The sequence below is a fragment of the Dasypus novemcinctus genome, chromosome 1, assembly GCF_030445035.2.
Source record: "Dasypus novemcinctus isolate mDasNov1 chromosome 1, mDasNov1.1.hap2, whole genome shotgun sequence".
Classification (NCBI taxonomy): Eukaryota; Metazoa; Chordata; class Mammalia; order Cingulata; family Dasypodidae; genus Dasypus; species Dasypus novemcinctus.
Window position 1 is genome coordinate 119,082,613 of NC_080673.1, and position 17,213 is coordinate 119,099,825.

A 17,213-nucleotide genomic window follows, 5' to 3' on the forward strand; every position below is an offset into this window, starting at 1 on the left:
GCCCGTCTGGAACTTTGACTAAAGGGGAAACTGCCACTAAGTTAACTGTCCAATTCCCACCAGTCTATGGGTTGATGATACCCCAGGGATGGGATGCTTCTGATACCATTCATGCCAGTAATGACAAGATTGATGTTCATGTTTTCAGGTTGCCATTCTTGTCAGATTATATGCATTTTGCTAAAGAACTATAAAGTACTAAACAAAACAATATTTTCATTTCCAAAATACAAATACAGTAACTTTTGAAATTAGACTTTAGCCATGCTGTCTCTAGAACCTCCCTCAAAATATTACATCAGCTCATGGACATCTTGTTCTAGTGACAAAACATGTAGGTTTTTGTTGGCTAAGAGAAATCAATGTTATATTGTATTTTTATGACTTGTATTCAGATACAAAGGAAGTTTTGACCTATAAAATCCTGGCGATTTATTTTAAGAATTGAAAAAAAAACCATGACCTATTTTATTATTATCCATTATTTAGAAGGATTAGAGGAATTAGAATTATAGCTGAATGCTATTCAATCAGATTTAGAAGAAATTGAAACAAAACTCAAAATGATGATGATCAGTACCCTCCAGGATATATCTGCAATGGGGAAAAATGTGGCCAGTATTAGTTCTTATTCAAACATGGTATCCGTTACTCACTGCCTATGAATACTTGATGATAATTAAAGCAAAGCAAAGTCAAAATCTAAATATTCAATTATATATTCCCCAAAGAGGCTAGAGGAGTCTTCAATATATATGAGAATTTAGATTGAAATACTAAATTGCAATTTGTATTACTTTGAAAAGTAACTGCAACATAAAAACTAAGTAAAATTTGAAATGTCATTTTCTTATCTTTACAAATGCATAGATCTTGCTTGGGAATTAACCATTTAATAAGCTTTTCGTAATCCCTAAATTTAAAAAGTCATAATACCTGTAGTGGTACCTGAGTCATTTAGCAAGTAAGAGTAATGTTATATAAAACTTGTTATAATAGACTTAATTTTATTCAATAAATACCATGTTTTTAATTTCCATAATGTTTGTAACCTTTTTCCAATTCAGAGAGAATGAATTCCCGTATCAGAATACATTTTTATATAAGAAAAAAGGTTAATACTCTAGTAGCTATATATTAATGAAAAGTTCAGTTTCCAAAGACTTAACAATTTCTTCCTAGTTATATCCATAATTTAATTTCAAATCTGGATCAGATCAATTAATGCAAATAATCCTGGAAGGTCTGTAATTAAAATATATCTAAAATTTGAGGGTTTTTTGTACGTTTAATAAAAACACTTAAATTTCTTAATTTAATATTTGGAAATTTCTGTTATGTTACAAAGGAATTATGAATCCTTTTTCTCAAAGAATCAAAATACTTTAAAGACAAAAGGGAGCAACAGGAAGAGGAAAGGGTTACCTGCTGGAAATAGACTTTAGATATATCACTCCTATTAAGATTAGAAATTAAATATTTCTCAACCAAAAGGGGGGGAGGGGCAGCAAAAAACAAGTGAAAGAAATATGTGAGCTGGTGGAGGATATGGTGACTTAAATAAATTAGGAGAGCCCATATAGTTTTTTTAAAAAAGTGAAGTTGAATACTTTCCTAGAATTTCTGTTAAAAAGAGAATGGTGCTTTCTTTGAAAACAGTGCAGTGCCAATCCTTTGCTATTAAATCACTGATGTAAAGCATCTGTTTCTCAAGCTGCTCTTGTGCCACAGTGCTGAAACTGCACTGCCCTTAGTGACAGCTCAGCATTAGATAAATTATGCTGAGACTGATTCATTGGAACAAAGAGTCCCCATAGGCTGGAGCAGCAAGCTTCTGTTTCCTAGTGCCAAAATGCAAAATATGCAAAACTCATGAATTGAACTGTAGAAGAATAGTAGGAAATAGAAGGTAGAGATCATTGATGAGAAATAAGTAAGTGCATTCTGGACATGGCCAGGCTTTCTGACTCATAAAAGCCTATAGCGTAAAATATGCCAAGTTTTTAAAAATTGTGGCATTTTCAGTAGTAGTGGGGTTAGATGCAGTTGCTGAATATGTCTCCAAATAAAACTAAAGGAAAACTCCAAGGTGCTTAATATATTTATCCTGGGGTAGTCAAGATTCCTAGCCAAACCTGGTTCAGTTCACCCAGTTATAGAATAGACCACTTTGATCTTGTTAGTTCTTGATTATGTTATTCATGGATTAAGGAAAGTTTAAAAACATATAAGTGATTTGAAAAGAAAACAATCTCAGTGAGAGATTTAGTTTAACTTGATCTCTCACCACATGTTATCAGAACTGCGTCTCCCTGTTGCTTTGAATCACAATGGTTTCACCCATCCTTCATTTCTTCTGGTACAGGTGCCATTCTATAATGAAACAACCCAAATAGAAAATAGTAAAGACATGTATTGACCTAGAAGAATTGATAGTTAACTTGTCAATATATGACTCACTGAGAGTTGGTAATATATTGTTTTTTTATATTCCAACCTTAAGAAATTTTTTAAAACGTTCCTTAAGTATAAGGCTTTTTACTTATCAGTGGATAAAGGTAAAATGGAAGATGAAGAAACTGAACGGTAATTGTGATTGGAATGAAATACCAAGTTACCTTCTTTCTTTTTTATAGGCATACATATCATTCTGTTTCAACTCCCCCTGTTTGCCCCTCTAAAAACGTTGCTGATCTGAAACTACATGTGACAGCTTCATCTTTCCAGAATTCTGATGCTGTCATCATTCATCCTGGAGCCATGCTTGCTATGCTGGACCTTTTGGCCTCTGTTGGGTCAGTGACACAGCCAGAAGTAAGCTTGCCCACATTAGTTCTTTCCAGTGAGTGTAACTGTGCAAGCAAGGCAGTGGGGATGAGAACGTCTGTGATATGGAACTATTCCATGTCCTGTAGTAAGGAAGGTGAAGAAAAAAAAGATAAATTTTCCTGCTTGAGTCTTAATTTTCATAATGAATGGTAGATTTGTGTGTTTCAGAATACAATTCATTTGTTACAAATGCAACCCAGATGGCTACTTCTGGTGCTAGGATAATTTTCTTTCTCCTTGTAAATCCTGCTCAGCAGGAGAAGTTAATAAATGACATAGAAAGAAAAGTGATTAAAGATCTTACATTGATCCTATTATCTGTTTTGACTTGTAGCACTCAAGAGTTTGGGTAAATTAAAGTTTGAATAACTAGTTTTGTTAAAATTTCATATGGCTTCTGAAGTCTGAAGAGTCACAAGTGTAACAATAAAGTATCCTTTAACCTGGTTGTTTACCCACCAAGAATAAGACTTTATACCCACATATAAAAAGAAATATCATTTAGTTATATAGTCATCTACTACAGAAGACTTAAGAGAATAGAGTCTAGCTGGGTTGACTGCTAGCAAAATGAGGTTAAGAAATTTTGTCTAGCCCTACTCTGGAATTGCTACATGACTGAGTCAGTTATTTAATTCAGATGAATTTATTATGAAGAACATAGAAACCTCATATTAAAGGGTGGGTTTCTCTCTCTCTTCGTGTGGAGAGAACTGTCATCTATCTCTTGAGAATGCCCTAATGGCACGGTTTTCTTTGTTGACTTCAGCATGCTTTGGACCTTCAACTTGCTGTGGCCAATATTTTACAATCCCTGGTGCACACAGAAAGAAACCAGCAAGTCATGTGTGAAGCTGGTCTTCATGCCCGGCTGCTGCAGAGATGCAGTGCTGCACTGGCCGATGAGGACCACTCGCTGCACCCGCCGCTCCAGCGGATGTTTGAGCGATTAGCTTCCCAGGCCCTAGAGCCCATGGTGCTGAGGTCAGTAAGTTCTTTTTCACATCTTCATAGGTAACAGTAGTAATGGCAATTAATAGAGCTTTTATGATTTGAGTTCTTGCTTTAATGGGCATATATTTCGGTCACTGTGGACAAAAACAAAACACAACAAAAATGGAACAAAATGCTCAAAATATAATAACACTTTGAAAGAAATCTAGTTATTAGTAAGCAGAAGATTCTGTCTGTTGGCTATTTCTTCTACTTGAATCTAGCTGGCTCTTATTTTCCTTTAAAAACAAAGTTGTGTTTAATGTGATTTGCATCCACTTTATATTTAAGAGTTTTTTATATATAAAATCTCTTTTATTTAAGAAGTACTTGCTTAATATTTATTTTGAAATAATTATAGATTCACAGAAAGTTGCAACAGTAGTTCAGAGAGGTCTATGTACTCTTCACCCAGTTTCCTCCAGGGTTTAATCTTATATAAAAATGGATGTAACTATATCAAAACCAGGAAACTGACATTGGTACAATGTATGTGTATAGCTCTGTGTCATTTTATCCCACGTATAGAAACATTAACCGCCACACAATCAAGATACTGCAAAGATACACTCCCCTGCTTCCCACCATCCCTAAATACTGGAAGCTACCAATCTGTTTCTATTATTATAATTTTGTGATTTTGAAAATGTTTGTATTAGTCAGACTTCTCCAGGAAAACAGAACTAATAGGAGATGTGTATGTATAAATATGTATATAATGTAAATAGTATGAGATTTAGTATAGAATTGGTTCACGTGTCTGTGTAGATTGGCAAGCCCAAATTCCCTAAGGCAGGATTCAAGCTGGAATTCCAGTGAAGGTTTTGTTTTTTTGTTTTTTAAATTTATTCAAGTAAATCTTTCATACAGAAATATATGTAAACAGATGTGTAGTAAAAGTTGTCAGCTTATAAAACAAGCACACATAACATCTTACGGGGCTCCAATACATCATCCCAGCAACAATACTTGCTTTCTTGTTAAACATTTCTTACAAACTATGAAAAAGCCTAATATTTCTACTAACTGTAGCCCATATCTTACATTTGATGTATTTCCCCCAACCCACCTGATTATTAACACCCTGTATTAGTATTATAAATTTGTTACAGTTTATAAGAGAATGTTCTTATATTTGTTCTGTTATGAACAGTCCATTTTCCACCACAGGATTCCCTGTGTTATACAGTCCCATGCCTTGTACAAGCCATTCAAAGTATTCATTCTTGGCTCTCGTTTTCATCACAGTATTGAGCTGTCATCACCTCAGTCAATTTCCTTCTTTTTTTTTTTTTAAAGGAGCTGTAGATTACATAAATGCTATATCGAAAATATAACACCTCAGTCAATTTTAGAACATTTTCATTACTCTAAAAGGAAAAATCCCATACCTCCTAATACTCTCTTGTTGTCCCCTAGAATTAAAATAATATCTTCTTTGCCGTTGCTGAAAAAATATTATCATATTACTGTTAACTATGTCCATAAGTTACATTAGTTGTAATTTTCCCATGTAACACCATATTCTTAAAACTTTGTAAAAGAAGAATATTCATATATTTATACTATTAACCACAATCTTCCAATGAAAGTTTTTGTTGATTTCTTGGGTAGAAGCTGGCTGGCTGGAGAAGAGATGGAAAGTCTTCTTTCTGGCTCCTGAAATCATCATTCTGCAAAACTTTTTGAACCTTTCTTAAAAATGGTTGAATTTTATTTGTAACTTTTTTTTTAATTGACTCCAAACTAGTGCTAGATTAAGGCAAACTCAAGCAGTACACATTTGTTAAATAATACTGTATCAGGCAGCATGGTAGGCCTTCATACTACCAAGATCAGTGAGACAGTCCATGCTTTTATGGCTCTACTCACAGACCTGATCCTTTTTGATAATTTGTTACTTTAAAAAGTTAACACAGTAGGAGCAAGAGAGTGAGATTGTCCCATCCCTAGAACTAGTATTTTGCCAAATAAATTATACTGCTTAGATAAATGGAGAAAGTAAAGGAAATAAACTATTTAGACATATTCAGTTTTCACAATGAATGAAATCTCAGAAGAACAGGTTGCTTATAAGTCATACAGTTTATAAACTTAATAGAATACAGCACTCTGAAAAACTGGCAAAAGATATCCACTTTTAATTATTTGTGCTATAAGGAGTTGAAAATTAGAGAAGTATTCTGTTTTTTTTTTTTTAACATGAAATACCATAAATGACTGAACTTTAAGGAATCCTATTAGGAGCACCTTCTGGAAAATTATTTATCTGTGTGTCACATTCCAGGAGAATGTGCTCCATAGATTTCATATTCTGTACTCTTTCAGTACTTAGAATAAGGATAGAAGCAGGATACTTTTAAAAGATTTTGCATATGAAATTTCCTTTATCCAGTATGCCCATATTCTCATCTAGAAGACTCAGTTTATCCATTTTTTGAACACATACTCATGCTAAGGAAAACATTTGTGAATAAGAAAAGGAAAAAATACATAGTGAGAAATGCAGTCTGTTGGATGCTATGAGAGAATTATAGGAAGGACACCCTTATCTAGACTTTGTGGGGGTAAGTGACTTGATGAACCTCTGCAGAGGAAATGAAGTTGAGAAATGGAGATAGAAAGGAGTTAGCTAGATGAAAAGGTAAGGAAAAGTATATCCTCTGCAAACAAAAAGATTAGGGAAGGAGTACAGTATGCTCAGGGAGTTAAAAGGAATGAACTATGTCTCATATGTGGTTTGTGAGTAGGAAAAAAATCAGAGCAATGAAGTAGCGTATGGTGCTTTAGCTTGCCATTTTGGGGAGTTTTTATTTCCATCTATAAGAAAAGAAGAGCCATTGAAAAATGAAGTGATATGGACTAGATTTTAACTTTTTAAAGATATTGACATTAGTGGAGAATGCACTGAGGTAGGGCAAGATTGGCATTACAAAAAAAAAGAAAACGTAGCCTGGCCTGGGTGGTAACAGCAAGAATGGGGAGAAGAGGGCACATTATATTTTTAAGGAGTAGAATCAAGAGGGTTTTCTGATGGTTTGAATATAGAAAGCAAAAGAAATGGGAGGTATCAGGGCACATTTCATTGAGATGCAGAATATAAGAAAATGTCCGGGTTTGGGTGTATAGGAGATAAGTTGGTTTTAGAAATGTTGAGTTTGAAATGCTTTTAAAAACATTTTTATAAACTTCTGAAAACAGAATTTTGAAAAATATGTAATAGGTATATAGATAAAGAAAGAGCTTAAAACTTAAATAATTAACATGTTTGCATTTCTTTTGTATTTTAACTTAGTATGTTATAATACTCACTTTTCATGTGTTTGGTCTATGAATTATATAATTTCTCAGTCAAGAAATAACTTCCTCTTGTCTCTTCTTTAGGGAGTTTTTGCGTTTGGCAAGTCCTTTAAATTGTGGTGCCTGGGACAAAAAATTATTAAAACAATACAGGGTCCACAAACCAAGTTCACTGAGTTATGAACCAGAGATGAGAAGTAAGTTGACCTTTGAAGTTCTCTTTTTTGGTTTACTTTATAAAATGAAAATCATGATTCTTAGTAGTAAAATGAATGGATGTTTTAAATACTTTAAATCTCCTTTTTTTCTTTTTCCCAGTGTGAATGAGACAAGATTTTCAGGTAGTTATAAAATATTATAATATAATAAAATCCCAGAAACTAGAAAAGGACCTTAAAAACCATCTAGTCCAATTCCTTCCTTTTACAGGTGAAGCAGCTTAAGCCTAGAATGTAAGTGGGTTAAGCAAGGAGAGTGGCAGGGCTGGCTCTAGAACCTGGATTTCCTGTTTCTCAGACTAGAGTCTTTTACTATACCTACTGATTATTTATGAAACAAAGTAAGAATAATCATGCATTCAGGTAATTATGCACTAGATGGTTCTATAATTTTTTATTTGTTCGCAGGAAATATTTTCTAAAATTTATTTTCTTTTCAGCAGGATGTGTTTTCTCATTAAGAGCAATTAATAGTACCAATAAACCTTAAGAGAGACTCTTTCAGAAAATATTTTTTACATGTGGGTTTTTTTTAAGTTGTCTTGGTATATTTACAAGTAAATTATATACATGCCATTATCGTACTGCATTTACTTGTTCAACCAATATTTTTCACTGTCACTTGTGTGTCAAGCACCATGCTTAGCACATGCAGTGGACTGCTAGTCTTAATTTGCTCTCGCTAAATAAATAACATGTTGAACTTCATAATTATAAACCAGTTGCAGCAAATGGGGAGGTAAGATAACGTGTAAGTTGACCAGGAGAGATCACAGAGGTTTCACACTGAGATGGCACCTAAACTAGGTCTCTAAAGATGAGTAAGAATTGGCCAGAAAGATTATGGAGGATGCATTTTATGAAACATGTGCAAAAGCCTGGAGGTCTGAGAAAGTATGGCCTTTTCTAGAAATTGCTAATTGAGTGTGGATTACTGAAAGTGTTTATCTGTCAGACTATTTTGGGAAATATGGATGAAGAAGTGATAAATACTAGATCACAAAAGACGCTAAAATTTTTATTCAGTCCTATTGATGTTGGAAATAATTCAAAAGTTTTTATGTAGGGAAGTACTGTAATGTGCTTTTGAAAAACAACTCTTAAGCTAGTATGAGGATGCACTGGATGCAAAAAAAAGGCATTGGGACTAGTTAAGAAGCTGTTGGAAAAACAAATATTGATAGTAAATTTATGTGGCAATGGAATAAAGACAGAAGGAACAAATTCTGAAGTATGTACCAGGGAATGCCACTGCTGTGTAGCATGTGTTAAGAGTTGAATAACAGAAGAAAATTAATGATGGCGTACTCTGAATACCAATTTTCACATGAGGCAATTGGGAAGGATTCACTCCAGGAAAAGAGAGGACACGAGAGATCAGGGAAAGAAGCCAAAGGAGGAGAGTGTGAGTAGTGTCCAGTGCTGCAGAAAAATCAGTTACGTTAAAGACTGAGGCATCTGCGAAGAAACTTGGGTTGATTGACTGAAGAAGGGGGCAATGGAGGTAGGGAGTAGATCATTGATGTTATAAGCCAGAGGAGGTGAGAATTATGGGCAGAATAGCTGTTGGCTTTGACTGATGAATGCCTCTTTCTCAGAGGATCTGTGCTTTCTTTGTCCTTCTTTGTTGCCTGAACCAAAGTGCTGATGGTTGGATTACCTGCTGCAGGAGAAGTAGTTGAAGTGATACACCAAGGAGGATAAGGAAAAAAGTGAAGCCAAGCAACTAGTGATAGTCTGGTAGAAAAGGGATACTCACTGGACAAGAATGAAAGTAATGAGAGAAAAAGCAAATGTAATGAGAGAAAAGGAATGAGAAATATTGAAATCAAAACCGGAGGAGAAGAAAAAAGTCTCGCTATGGCATGCTTCAGGAAAGTAGAGGTGAAGATAGTCAGAGGAAAGGAGGTCCTAGAACTACAAGTGAGGCATTAGATGAGTTGTTCCTGTGGACATTGACATCCCTTGGTACAATGGCAAGAATTAGTATGAGACCTGAGAAAGAAGTGCCAACATTTTTAAAATTGATAGAGGAATTCCTAGGAGAATGGTGGGTGGCAGTTTCATGAAGAGGAATGCAACGGCATTGTTGATGAAGAGCATCAAAGGAGAACAGTTTTTTGCATGAATTTCATAGAATGATGATCTGGGAGAGCTAGCAGAATTGCAGAATGTGGGTCATGGGGGGAGCAACAGATTCCATCCACTTAAGAGCTTGTGAGACATCAGTGCTCTCAGTGGAGAGCTCACTTGTGCACTCTATTTCTTCCCAATGTTAATTCTGTAGTCCTGGTTTTTTACTTCACAATTCATTTTGTATCATTAACCTTAACAGTAAGACTTTGTTGTTGTCGTTTTAAGCAAAGAATAAACAATGGGGGAAACAAGTCTGCTGTTTTTCTGCTTTTTTTTTTTTTTGGTATTTTAAAAAATTAATTCATTGAAGTATATCACTCATACATAAACATACATAAACAATAAGTGTATAATAATGGTTGTGAACTTATAAAACAAATATAAATAACAGAACTCTCTTAACTCATCCTACCACCAATAACTTGCATTGTCGTTAAAACTTTTTAACTAATGATTAAAGAGCATTGACAAAATATTACTACTAACCAAAGTGTTTTTCCCCAACCAACCCTATTATTATCTTTATATCATTATATATGAACATATAAACAAGTGTAAATTAAGAGTAAAAGTTGTGAACTTAAAAAGCAAAATGCATAACATCATACAGGGGTACCATACATCAACCCTCTACCAACACCTGCATTGTCTTGTTACAAATTATGAAAGAATATTGTCAAAATCTTACTACTAATCATAGTCTTTATCTTACGTTTGGTGTATTTACCCCCCAAGCGACCCCTTTATTATTTTTTGAATGTATTTTTTATGATAGAAGTCATATACTTATAAAACAATCATGCACATGTGCAGAATTCTCAAATAACACCCCTCCATCAACATACCACACTGTGGCGGAACATATGCTACAGAGAAGATAAGATCGTCTGATTGTTACCATGTCCATAGTGTACATTTGGCTGACATTTTCCATATTGCCTCGTTATCAACAAAGTACATCTTTCGCCTAGATGCAAGAATATTATATTATTACTGGTAATCACAGTCCATAGGTCACTCTAGTTGTATTTCTCCCATGCTTCTCCACAATCCCAGTGCCCTGCAGTAGTGATGTACATTTGCTCTAGCTCACAAAGGACACTCTTGCATCTGGACTATCAACTACAGTTCTCACCCACCTCTTGGTTTACTGTGCTATTCAGTTCCTAGATTATTCTCTAACACTCTGTCAGTTGGCATTTACATACCTAAATTACCAGTTTCAGCCACATCCCCATTTATAAACTAGCTCTTACTATGTCTTACCATCCATTCTATACATTTCCACACTTTTACAGTAAAGCTAATTAAAACTTCTACATACCTTAAACATCAGTGGTCCAGTCCATCTCAGTCCTCCTCTTATCTCCTTTGAGAATCCACCACCTACCACCAGGTCTTGAAGATATTTTCCCATAATTTCTTCTAGAAGTTTTATGGTTCTTGCATTTATTTTTAGGTTTTTGATCCATTTTGAGTTAATTTTTGGCTAAGGGGTGAGATGGGGGTCTCTTTCCTTCTTTGGCTATGGATATCCAATTCTTTCAGCACCATTTGTTGAATGGACTGTTCTGCCCAAGCTGTGTGGGTTTGACAGGCTAGTCAAAAATCACTTGACCGTACATGTGAAGGTCTATTTCCAAACCATCAGTTTGGTTCCATTGGTCTATGTGTCTGTACCTATGCCAGAACCATGCTGTTTTTACCACTATAGCTAGGTAATAAATATGATTTAAAGTCTGGAGATGAGGGTTCACTTTTCCTTTTCCAAATGAATTCGACGATTATGTTTTCAATTTTCTTTTAAAATTCTGATGGACTTTTTATCGGGATTGTCCTGAATCTGTTTATCAATTTGAGTAGAATTGACATATAATGATATTTAGTCTTCGAATCTATGAGCATGGAATGCTCTTCCAGTTATTTAGGGCTTTTTAAATTTCTTTTAACATTGAGTTGCAGTTTTCTGAATACAGGTGCTTTACATCGTTAGTTAAGTTTATTCCTGATTATTTGAGTTTCATCTCCCATATTTTATTTTCATCACTTTTTTGACACTTTTAGTTACTTTCATTGATATAATCTTCATTTCTAGACTCTCTTCCAGACCTCTTCCTGTCCTTTCTTGTCAGGCTCTAGTAGCACACCCTTTAGTATTTCCTGAAAATCTTGTTTCTTGCTTAGAAATTCTCTCAGTTTCTGTTTATCTGTGAATATTCTAATCTCACCATCATTTTTTAAAGTCAGTCTTGCTGTATATAAGATTCTTGGCTGAAAGTTTTTCTCTTGCAGTATCTTAAATATATCAGACCACTGTCTTTTTGCCTCCATGGTTTCTTGTGAGAAATCAGCGCTTAATCTTTTTGGATATCCCTTATATGTTATGCATCGCTTTTCTTTGCTGTTCTCAGAAGTTTTTCTTTGTCTTTTGCATTTGACATTCTGATGAGTATGTGTCTCAGATTTGGTCTGTTTGGATTTTTTCAGATGGGAGTATGTTGTGCTTCTTGGACAGGGATATCTATGTCCTCCAATAGGGTTGTGAGATTTTGTACCATTATGTCTTCAAATATTCCTTCTACCCCTTTTCCCTTCTCCTTCTGGAACACCCATGACACACATGTTTGCATATCTTTTGCTGTCATTTATTTCCCTGAGACCTTGTTCTTTTTTTTCCATTCTTTTCTTCATCTGTTCTTTTGTCTGTTTACTTTCAGAGGCCATTTCTTCAAGCTCACCAATCCTTTCTTCTTCCTCCTCAAATCTACTATTATATGATTCCAGTGTATTTTTAATTTCATTGATTGCACCATTCATTCCCATAAGCTCTGCTATTTTCCTATGTACACTTTCAAATTCTTTTTTGTGCTCATCCATTGTCTTTCTAATATCCTTAATCTCTTTAGCCATCTCATTGAATTTATTTTGGAGATTTGTTTGAAAATCTATGATTAGTTGTCTCAACTCCTTTATGTCATCTGGAGGCTTATCTTGTTCCTTTAACTGGGCTGTGGCTTCCTATTTCTTGGTGTAGATTGTAATTTTTTGTTGGTGTCTTGGCATCTGGATTCTTAGAGTGTTTATTCTGGGTGCAGTTTTTCTCACTAGTTTAGGGCTCCCTGCCCTTTCTCCCTTGCTGGTTGTGCAGTAGGAGCTAAGGTTGTAATTGGTGCTATAAGCTGTGGAGGCTCAAGCTGCACCAGGGACCAATGAAGCTTCTCCCAACTTTCTCCTTTGCCAGGGGTAGGACAGATTCACAGCTGTGTGGAATAATCCAAGTCACGCAGCCCCAGACTGTAGTTGCCTAGAGAGAATGATGAAGCTTCATGCTCCTTTCTCCCCTGCCTGGGGCAGGGATGGAGCTTCAGGTGTGGGCAACAATCTATACAATGCAGGTCCAAGATGACCACAGTTGCCCTGGTAGATTTCTGATTATTCAGTCTGTGGCAGCCAAAGGTACCTGCAGTTACTTGGATAGCCTGATGCAGGGTCCGCCAGCCTCCTCTCTGCCAGATTGGAGCTGAAGCCTTGTCTAGGGCTGCGGGCCGATCTGGGTGAAAGAAACCAGTTCCTACCATCGCTGTGATTTTAGGTCAGCCCAGCTTTCCCTAGGCTGGGGGTGGAGTCAAAATGGCACCACCAGCCTCTTTCCAACTTGGACAGATTCACATCTTAGCTGTTCCCAGGGTTATGTCTTAGCCAGCCGAGTCTACCAATGAGAAGCCAAAATCGGCAGCCAGCTGTCTCCTCCTCCCCTGTTTTTGGGAAATGAAGCTTCCAATTCCAGTCATACAATAGCTCCTGGGGCGGCTTGGGATTCCAGAGCAGGATGATCACCAGTCTCAGCTACTTGGCCAGTAATTTCCCCAAGAGGCTGGCACAGGTCCCCTCAGCTTCCTCCCTGCTGGAGGTGGCACTGGGGCCTATGCTAGAGCTGTAATCTGATCTGGATGGAAAGAAGCCTGTCCCCACCAGCACTGGGATTTTCAGTCCACCCCGCTTCCCCTTGTGCCATGTGTGAAGTTGAGATTGCAGCTATTGGCCTCTTTCCTTGGACTGGCTCAAACTTTAGCTGTTCTTAGGATTATACTTTAGCCTGCTGAATTTACTGTTCAGTAGCTGGAGTTTGTGCCCAATTGTGTCTTCCTTCCCCATGTTTGGAAAGTGGAGCTTTCAGTTCCAGCCGTGGAACCACTCTGGAGGTAGCTTGTGTCTCCAGTGGAGGATGGGCACCAGCCTCTGGGGCGTGGAGTGCTCTGCTTGTAAGTTCTTTTCTGCAGATGGACAGCCTCCTCCTTCCATTCTTTCAGGTATGTTGCAGGATGCTCTTCTGGCCTCCTGGAACCTCCAAACAGATGCTTCAGCTAGCTCCAGAGAGCTCTGGGTATTTACCAACTGCCCTTGTTGCAGGAGCTGACTCCAGGAGCTCCTTACTCCGCCACCAACCTGCTGGTTGTCCTTCTTTCTGATATTGTTTAATAGGAAAGATGTTATGATTTTGTTACCATTTTAATGCTTCCAGATTATTTTGGTTTTTTTCCTGAAAGAGAAATAGTAAATAATAATTTTTTGTTTTAAAAGGATAACCTTATTTATAAACGCCATTAGCTGAATTATATAATTTAATTACATTGTAGTGTCTGGATGGTCATTATTGATGATTTTATTCTTATTTGTGCTCTGCAGTTTTCAACATTTTTTCAATGTGTGTATTACTTGAGTAACTCGGTGACAAAGGAAACACATATTCTTAAGTTTACAGAGATACATATATATGTATATTAAAACTAAATAATGACTGGTATTTAAATTTTAATAATAAATGATTAAATATTGAAATTGAAGAGTGATATGCAAAAGAAAAGTAATCTAGCCTTCTAAAGTCATTACTGACAAAAAAATCTACATTATATTTTTCCCAAAATATTTTCTTTGGTTTACAGGTAGTATGATCACATCTATGGAAGGTCTGGGTTCTGATAATGTTTTCAGCTTACATGAAGATAACCATTATCGGATAAGCAAGAGTCTGGTAAAATCTGCTGAAGGAAGTACTGTACCCCTTACCAGGGTAAAGTGTCTGGTCTCCATGACAACCCCACATGACATCAGACTCCATGGGTCATCAGTTACTCCTGCGTTTGTAGAATTTGACACATCTCTTGAAGGATTTGGGTAAGGAATTGGCAAGGTAGCTGTGCCTTATTCTATTATCATAAGCCTCATGTTTGCCTTTGACAGATAAGTCTTTGGAGTTACATCTGAATGATTAAAATACCCTACAGTGTCCTATTCAGAATCTATACTACACCATATATTTCTAAAAGATTGAGTACTATGAGCTGAATTTTAAGATTTCTAGATTCACTTATTTTAAACTATTATAGTAAATAAATTGATGGAGTATAAGGATTTGCAAACTATGGCACAAAAGACATATCTGCCTTTGGTTTGTATTTGTAAATAAAATTTTGTTGGGACATAGCTATACTCATTCATGTATGTTGTCTATGGCTGCTTTAATTTTTTATTTATTTTTAATTTTTTTATTATTTTTTTATTATTTTTATTTATTTCTCTCCCCTCCTCCCACTCCCCGCCCCAGTTGTCTGTTCTCTGTGTCCATTCACTGTGGGTTCTTCTGTGTCCGCTTCTATTCTTGTCAGCGGCACTGGGAATCTGTGTCTATTTCTTGTTGCGTCATCTTGCTGCATCAGCTTTCCGTGTGTGTGTTGTCACTCCTGGGCAGGTTGGACTTTCTTTCACGCTGGGCGGCTCTCCTTACAGGGTGCACTCCTTGCGTGTGGGGCTCCCCTACACGGGGGACACCCCTGCTTGGCACGGCACTTCTTGTGCACATCAGCACTGCACATGGGCCAGCTCCACACGGTTCAAGTAGGTCCTGGGTTTAAACCGCGGACTTCCCATGTGGTAGGCAGACGCTCTGTCCGTTGAGCCAAGTCTGCTTTCCTATGACTGCTTTAGTACTTCAGTATCAGAGTTGCGTAGTCATGAGAAAGACCATCTGGTCCACAAAGCCCAAAATATTTATAATCTGACCTTTTACCAAAACTGTTTGCCAGCTCCAGTATAGTACATTTTTATTTTTATTTTTATTTATTTAATTTTTTTTGAGGTATCAGGCCAGGGATTGAACCAGGGACCTTGTATGTGGGAAGCTGGCACTCAACCACTGAGCCACATTGGCTCCCTTGTTTTTTTTTCATTTGTTTGCTTGTTGCTTGTTTGTTTGTTTGTTTTAGGAGGCACAGGGAACCCAACCCAGGACCTCCCATGAGGGAAGCAAACACTCAACTGCTTGAGCCACATCTGCTCCCCAATATAGTATATTTTAATTTATAGATTTGGATTTTATTCATCATCCTGGCCCTCAAATCAATTAACATAGTATACAGTAACTCTTACTTGAAATGAGTAAATGAGTTATTTCAAGTGACAGAAAAGGCTACGATAGCTAAAGCAGCAAGAGAAATTATATTGTAGAAGAATTTGTGAAGTCATCAACCCCAAGACAGACACAAATGCTAATTGTACAGATGTATGTCTATACTAGTTATTAGTGGAATTCCTACAGGTCAATCTAAAACTTTAAATTGTATTTTAAGAACATTGTTGTATGGGTCATTATCAACCAGTAGCTAAAAAACATCTTACTTGGGAACAGGCAACAGTAATCATGATAGTGGTGGTCAGAAGAGAATGACTGAAAAGGGCACACGGGAATTGTTCTTATGTCTCAGTTGGTATTATACATTTGGCAAGACTCTAGGAACTGTATGTTTAAGTTTGTGCCTTTTACCATATGTAGATTACACCTCGGTTTTTTAAAAGTTAGATTAAAAATGAGATCCTTGGAGTTTTCTAAAGTTTATCTTTTGATGATCTCATATAATTAAAAGAAGGGAAGGGTTTTACTAGGTATATAAGTTTATTCCATGATCTCTTAACTCTAGTTACCATTATTTAAAAGTAGTTCATTTCACTGTGATGAATGCATTAATAGTGATGAGAGGGAAAAAGCAGTTGATCTTCAATACATGTGTTGTCTTTTCTTCAATAGCTGCCTGTTTCTGCCCAGTTTGGCCCCTCATAATGCCCCTACAAATAATGCTGTCACAACAGGGCTTACTGATGGGGCTGTGGTCAGTGGCATCGGTTCTGGTAAGCTTTATTTTCTGTGTGTTTATAAGTTTGTTTTTTTCAGTAGATTGTTTTTTTCTAGAGCTTACATGATTTCGTTAGCTTTTTTAAAAAGTAAATTTGAGTAAATGCTACCTTTTTCAGTTCTGTTTTTCTATTTTTACATTAGGTGAAAGATTCTTCCCTCCTCCATCTGGGTTAAGCTATTCTAGCTGGTTTTGTATTGAACATTTTAATGCTCCTCCAAATAACCACCCAGTCAGACTTCTTACTGTTGTGCGACGAGCAAATTCTTCTGAACAGCATTATGTGTGCCTTGCCATAGTTCTGTCAGCAAAAGACCGATCTCTGATTGTCTCCACCAAAGAAGAACTACTCCAAAACTATGGTTAGTATTATCTTTTTCTCCTTTCTTCTTTTGTTTCTGGAAGCATTAAAATTACATATTCATTTTAAGGTCCAGCTGGTAATTCTTTTCCAAATTAAATTATTATAGCAAAGAGCAGGTTATATGAAATGTTTTGGGGTTTGTTTATTTGTTTTAAGGAGGTACTGGGGATTGAACCTGGGACCTCA

At 36.3% G+C, this 17,213-nt stretch overlaps 1 protein-coding gene across 3 annotated transcripts in view; it reads left to right on the forward strand.

Moving 5' to 3' along the window:
• WDFY3 (WD repeat and FYVE domain containing 3) overlaps nucleotides 1-17,213 on the forward strand; it is a 332,829-nt gene that overhangs the window by 198,493 nt on the left and 117,123 nt on the right. For all 3 annotated transcript variants that reach the window (XM_058296171.2, XM_058296161.2, XM_058296178.2), the window contains 6 exons: nucleotides 2,637-2,814; nucleotides 3,599-3,813; nucleotides 7,207-7,319; nucleotides 14,420-14,651; nucleotides 16,558-16,658; nucleotides 16,807-17,025. In XM_058296171.2, the coding sequence (XP_058152154.1) occupies nucleotides 2,637-2,814; nucleotides 3,599-3,813; nucleotides 7,207-7,319; nucleotides 14,420-14,651; nucleotides 16,558-16,658; nucleotides 16,807-17,025 (1,058 nt within the window). The remainder of the gene's footprint in view (nucleotides 1-2,636; nucleotides 2,815-3,598; nucleotides 3,814-7,206; nucleotides 7,320-14,419; nucleotides 14,652-16,557; nucleotides 16,659-16,806; nucleotides 17,026-17,213) is intronic.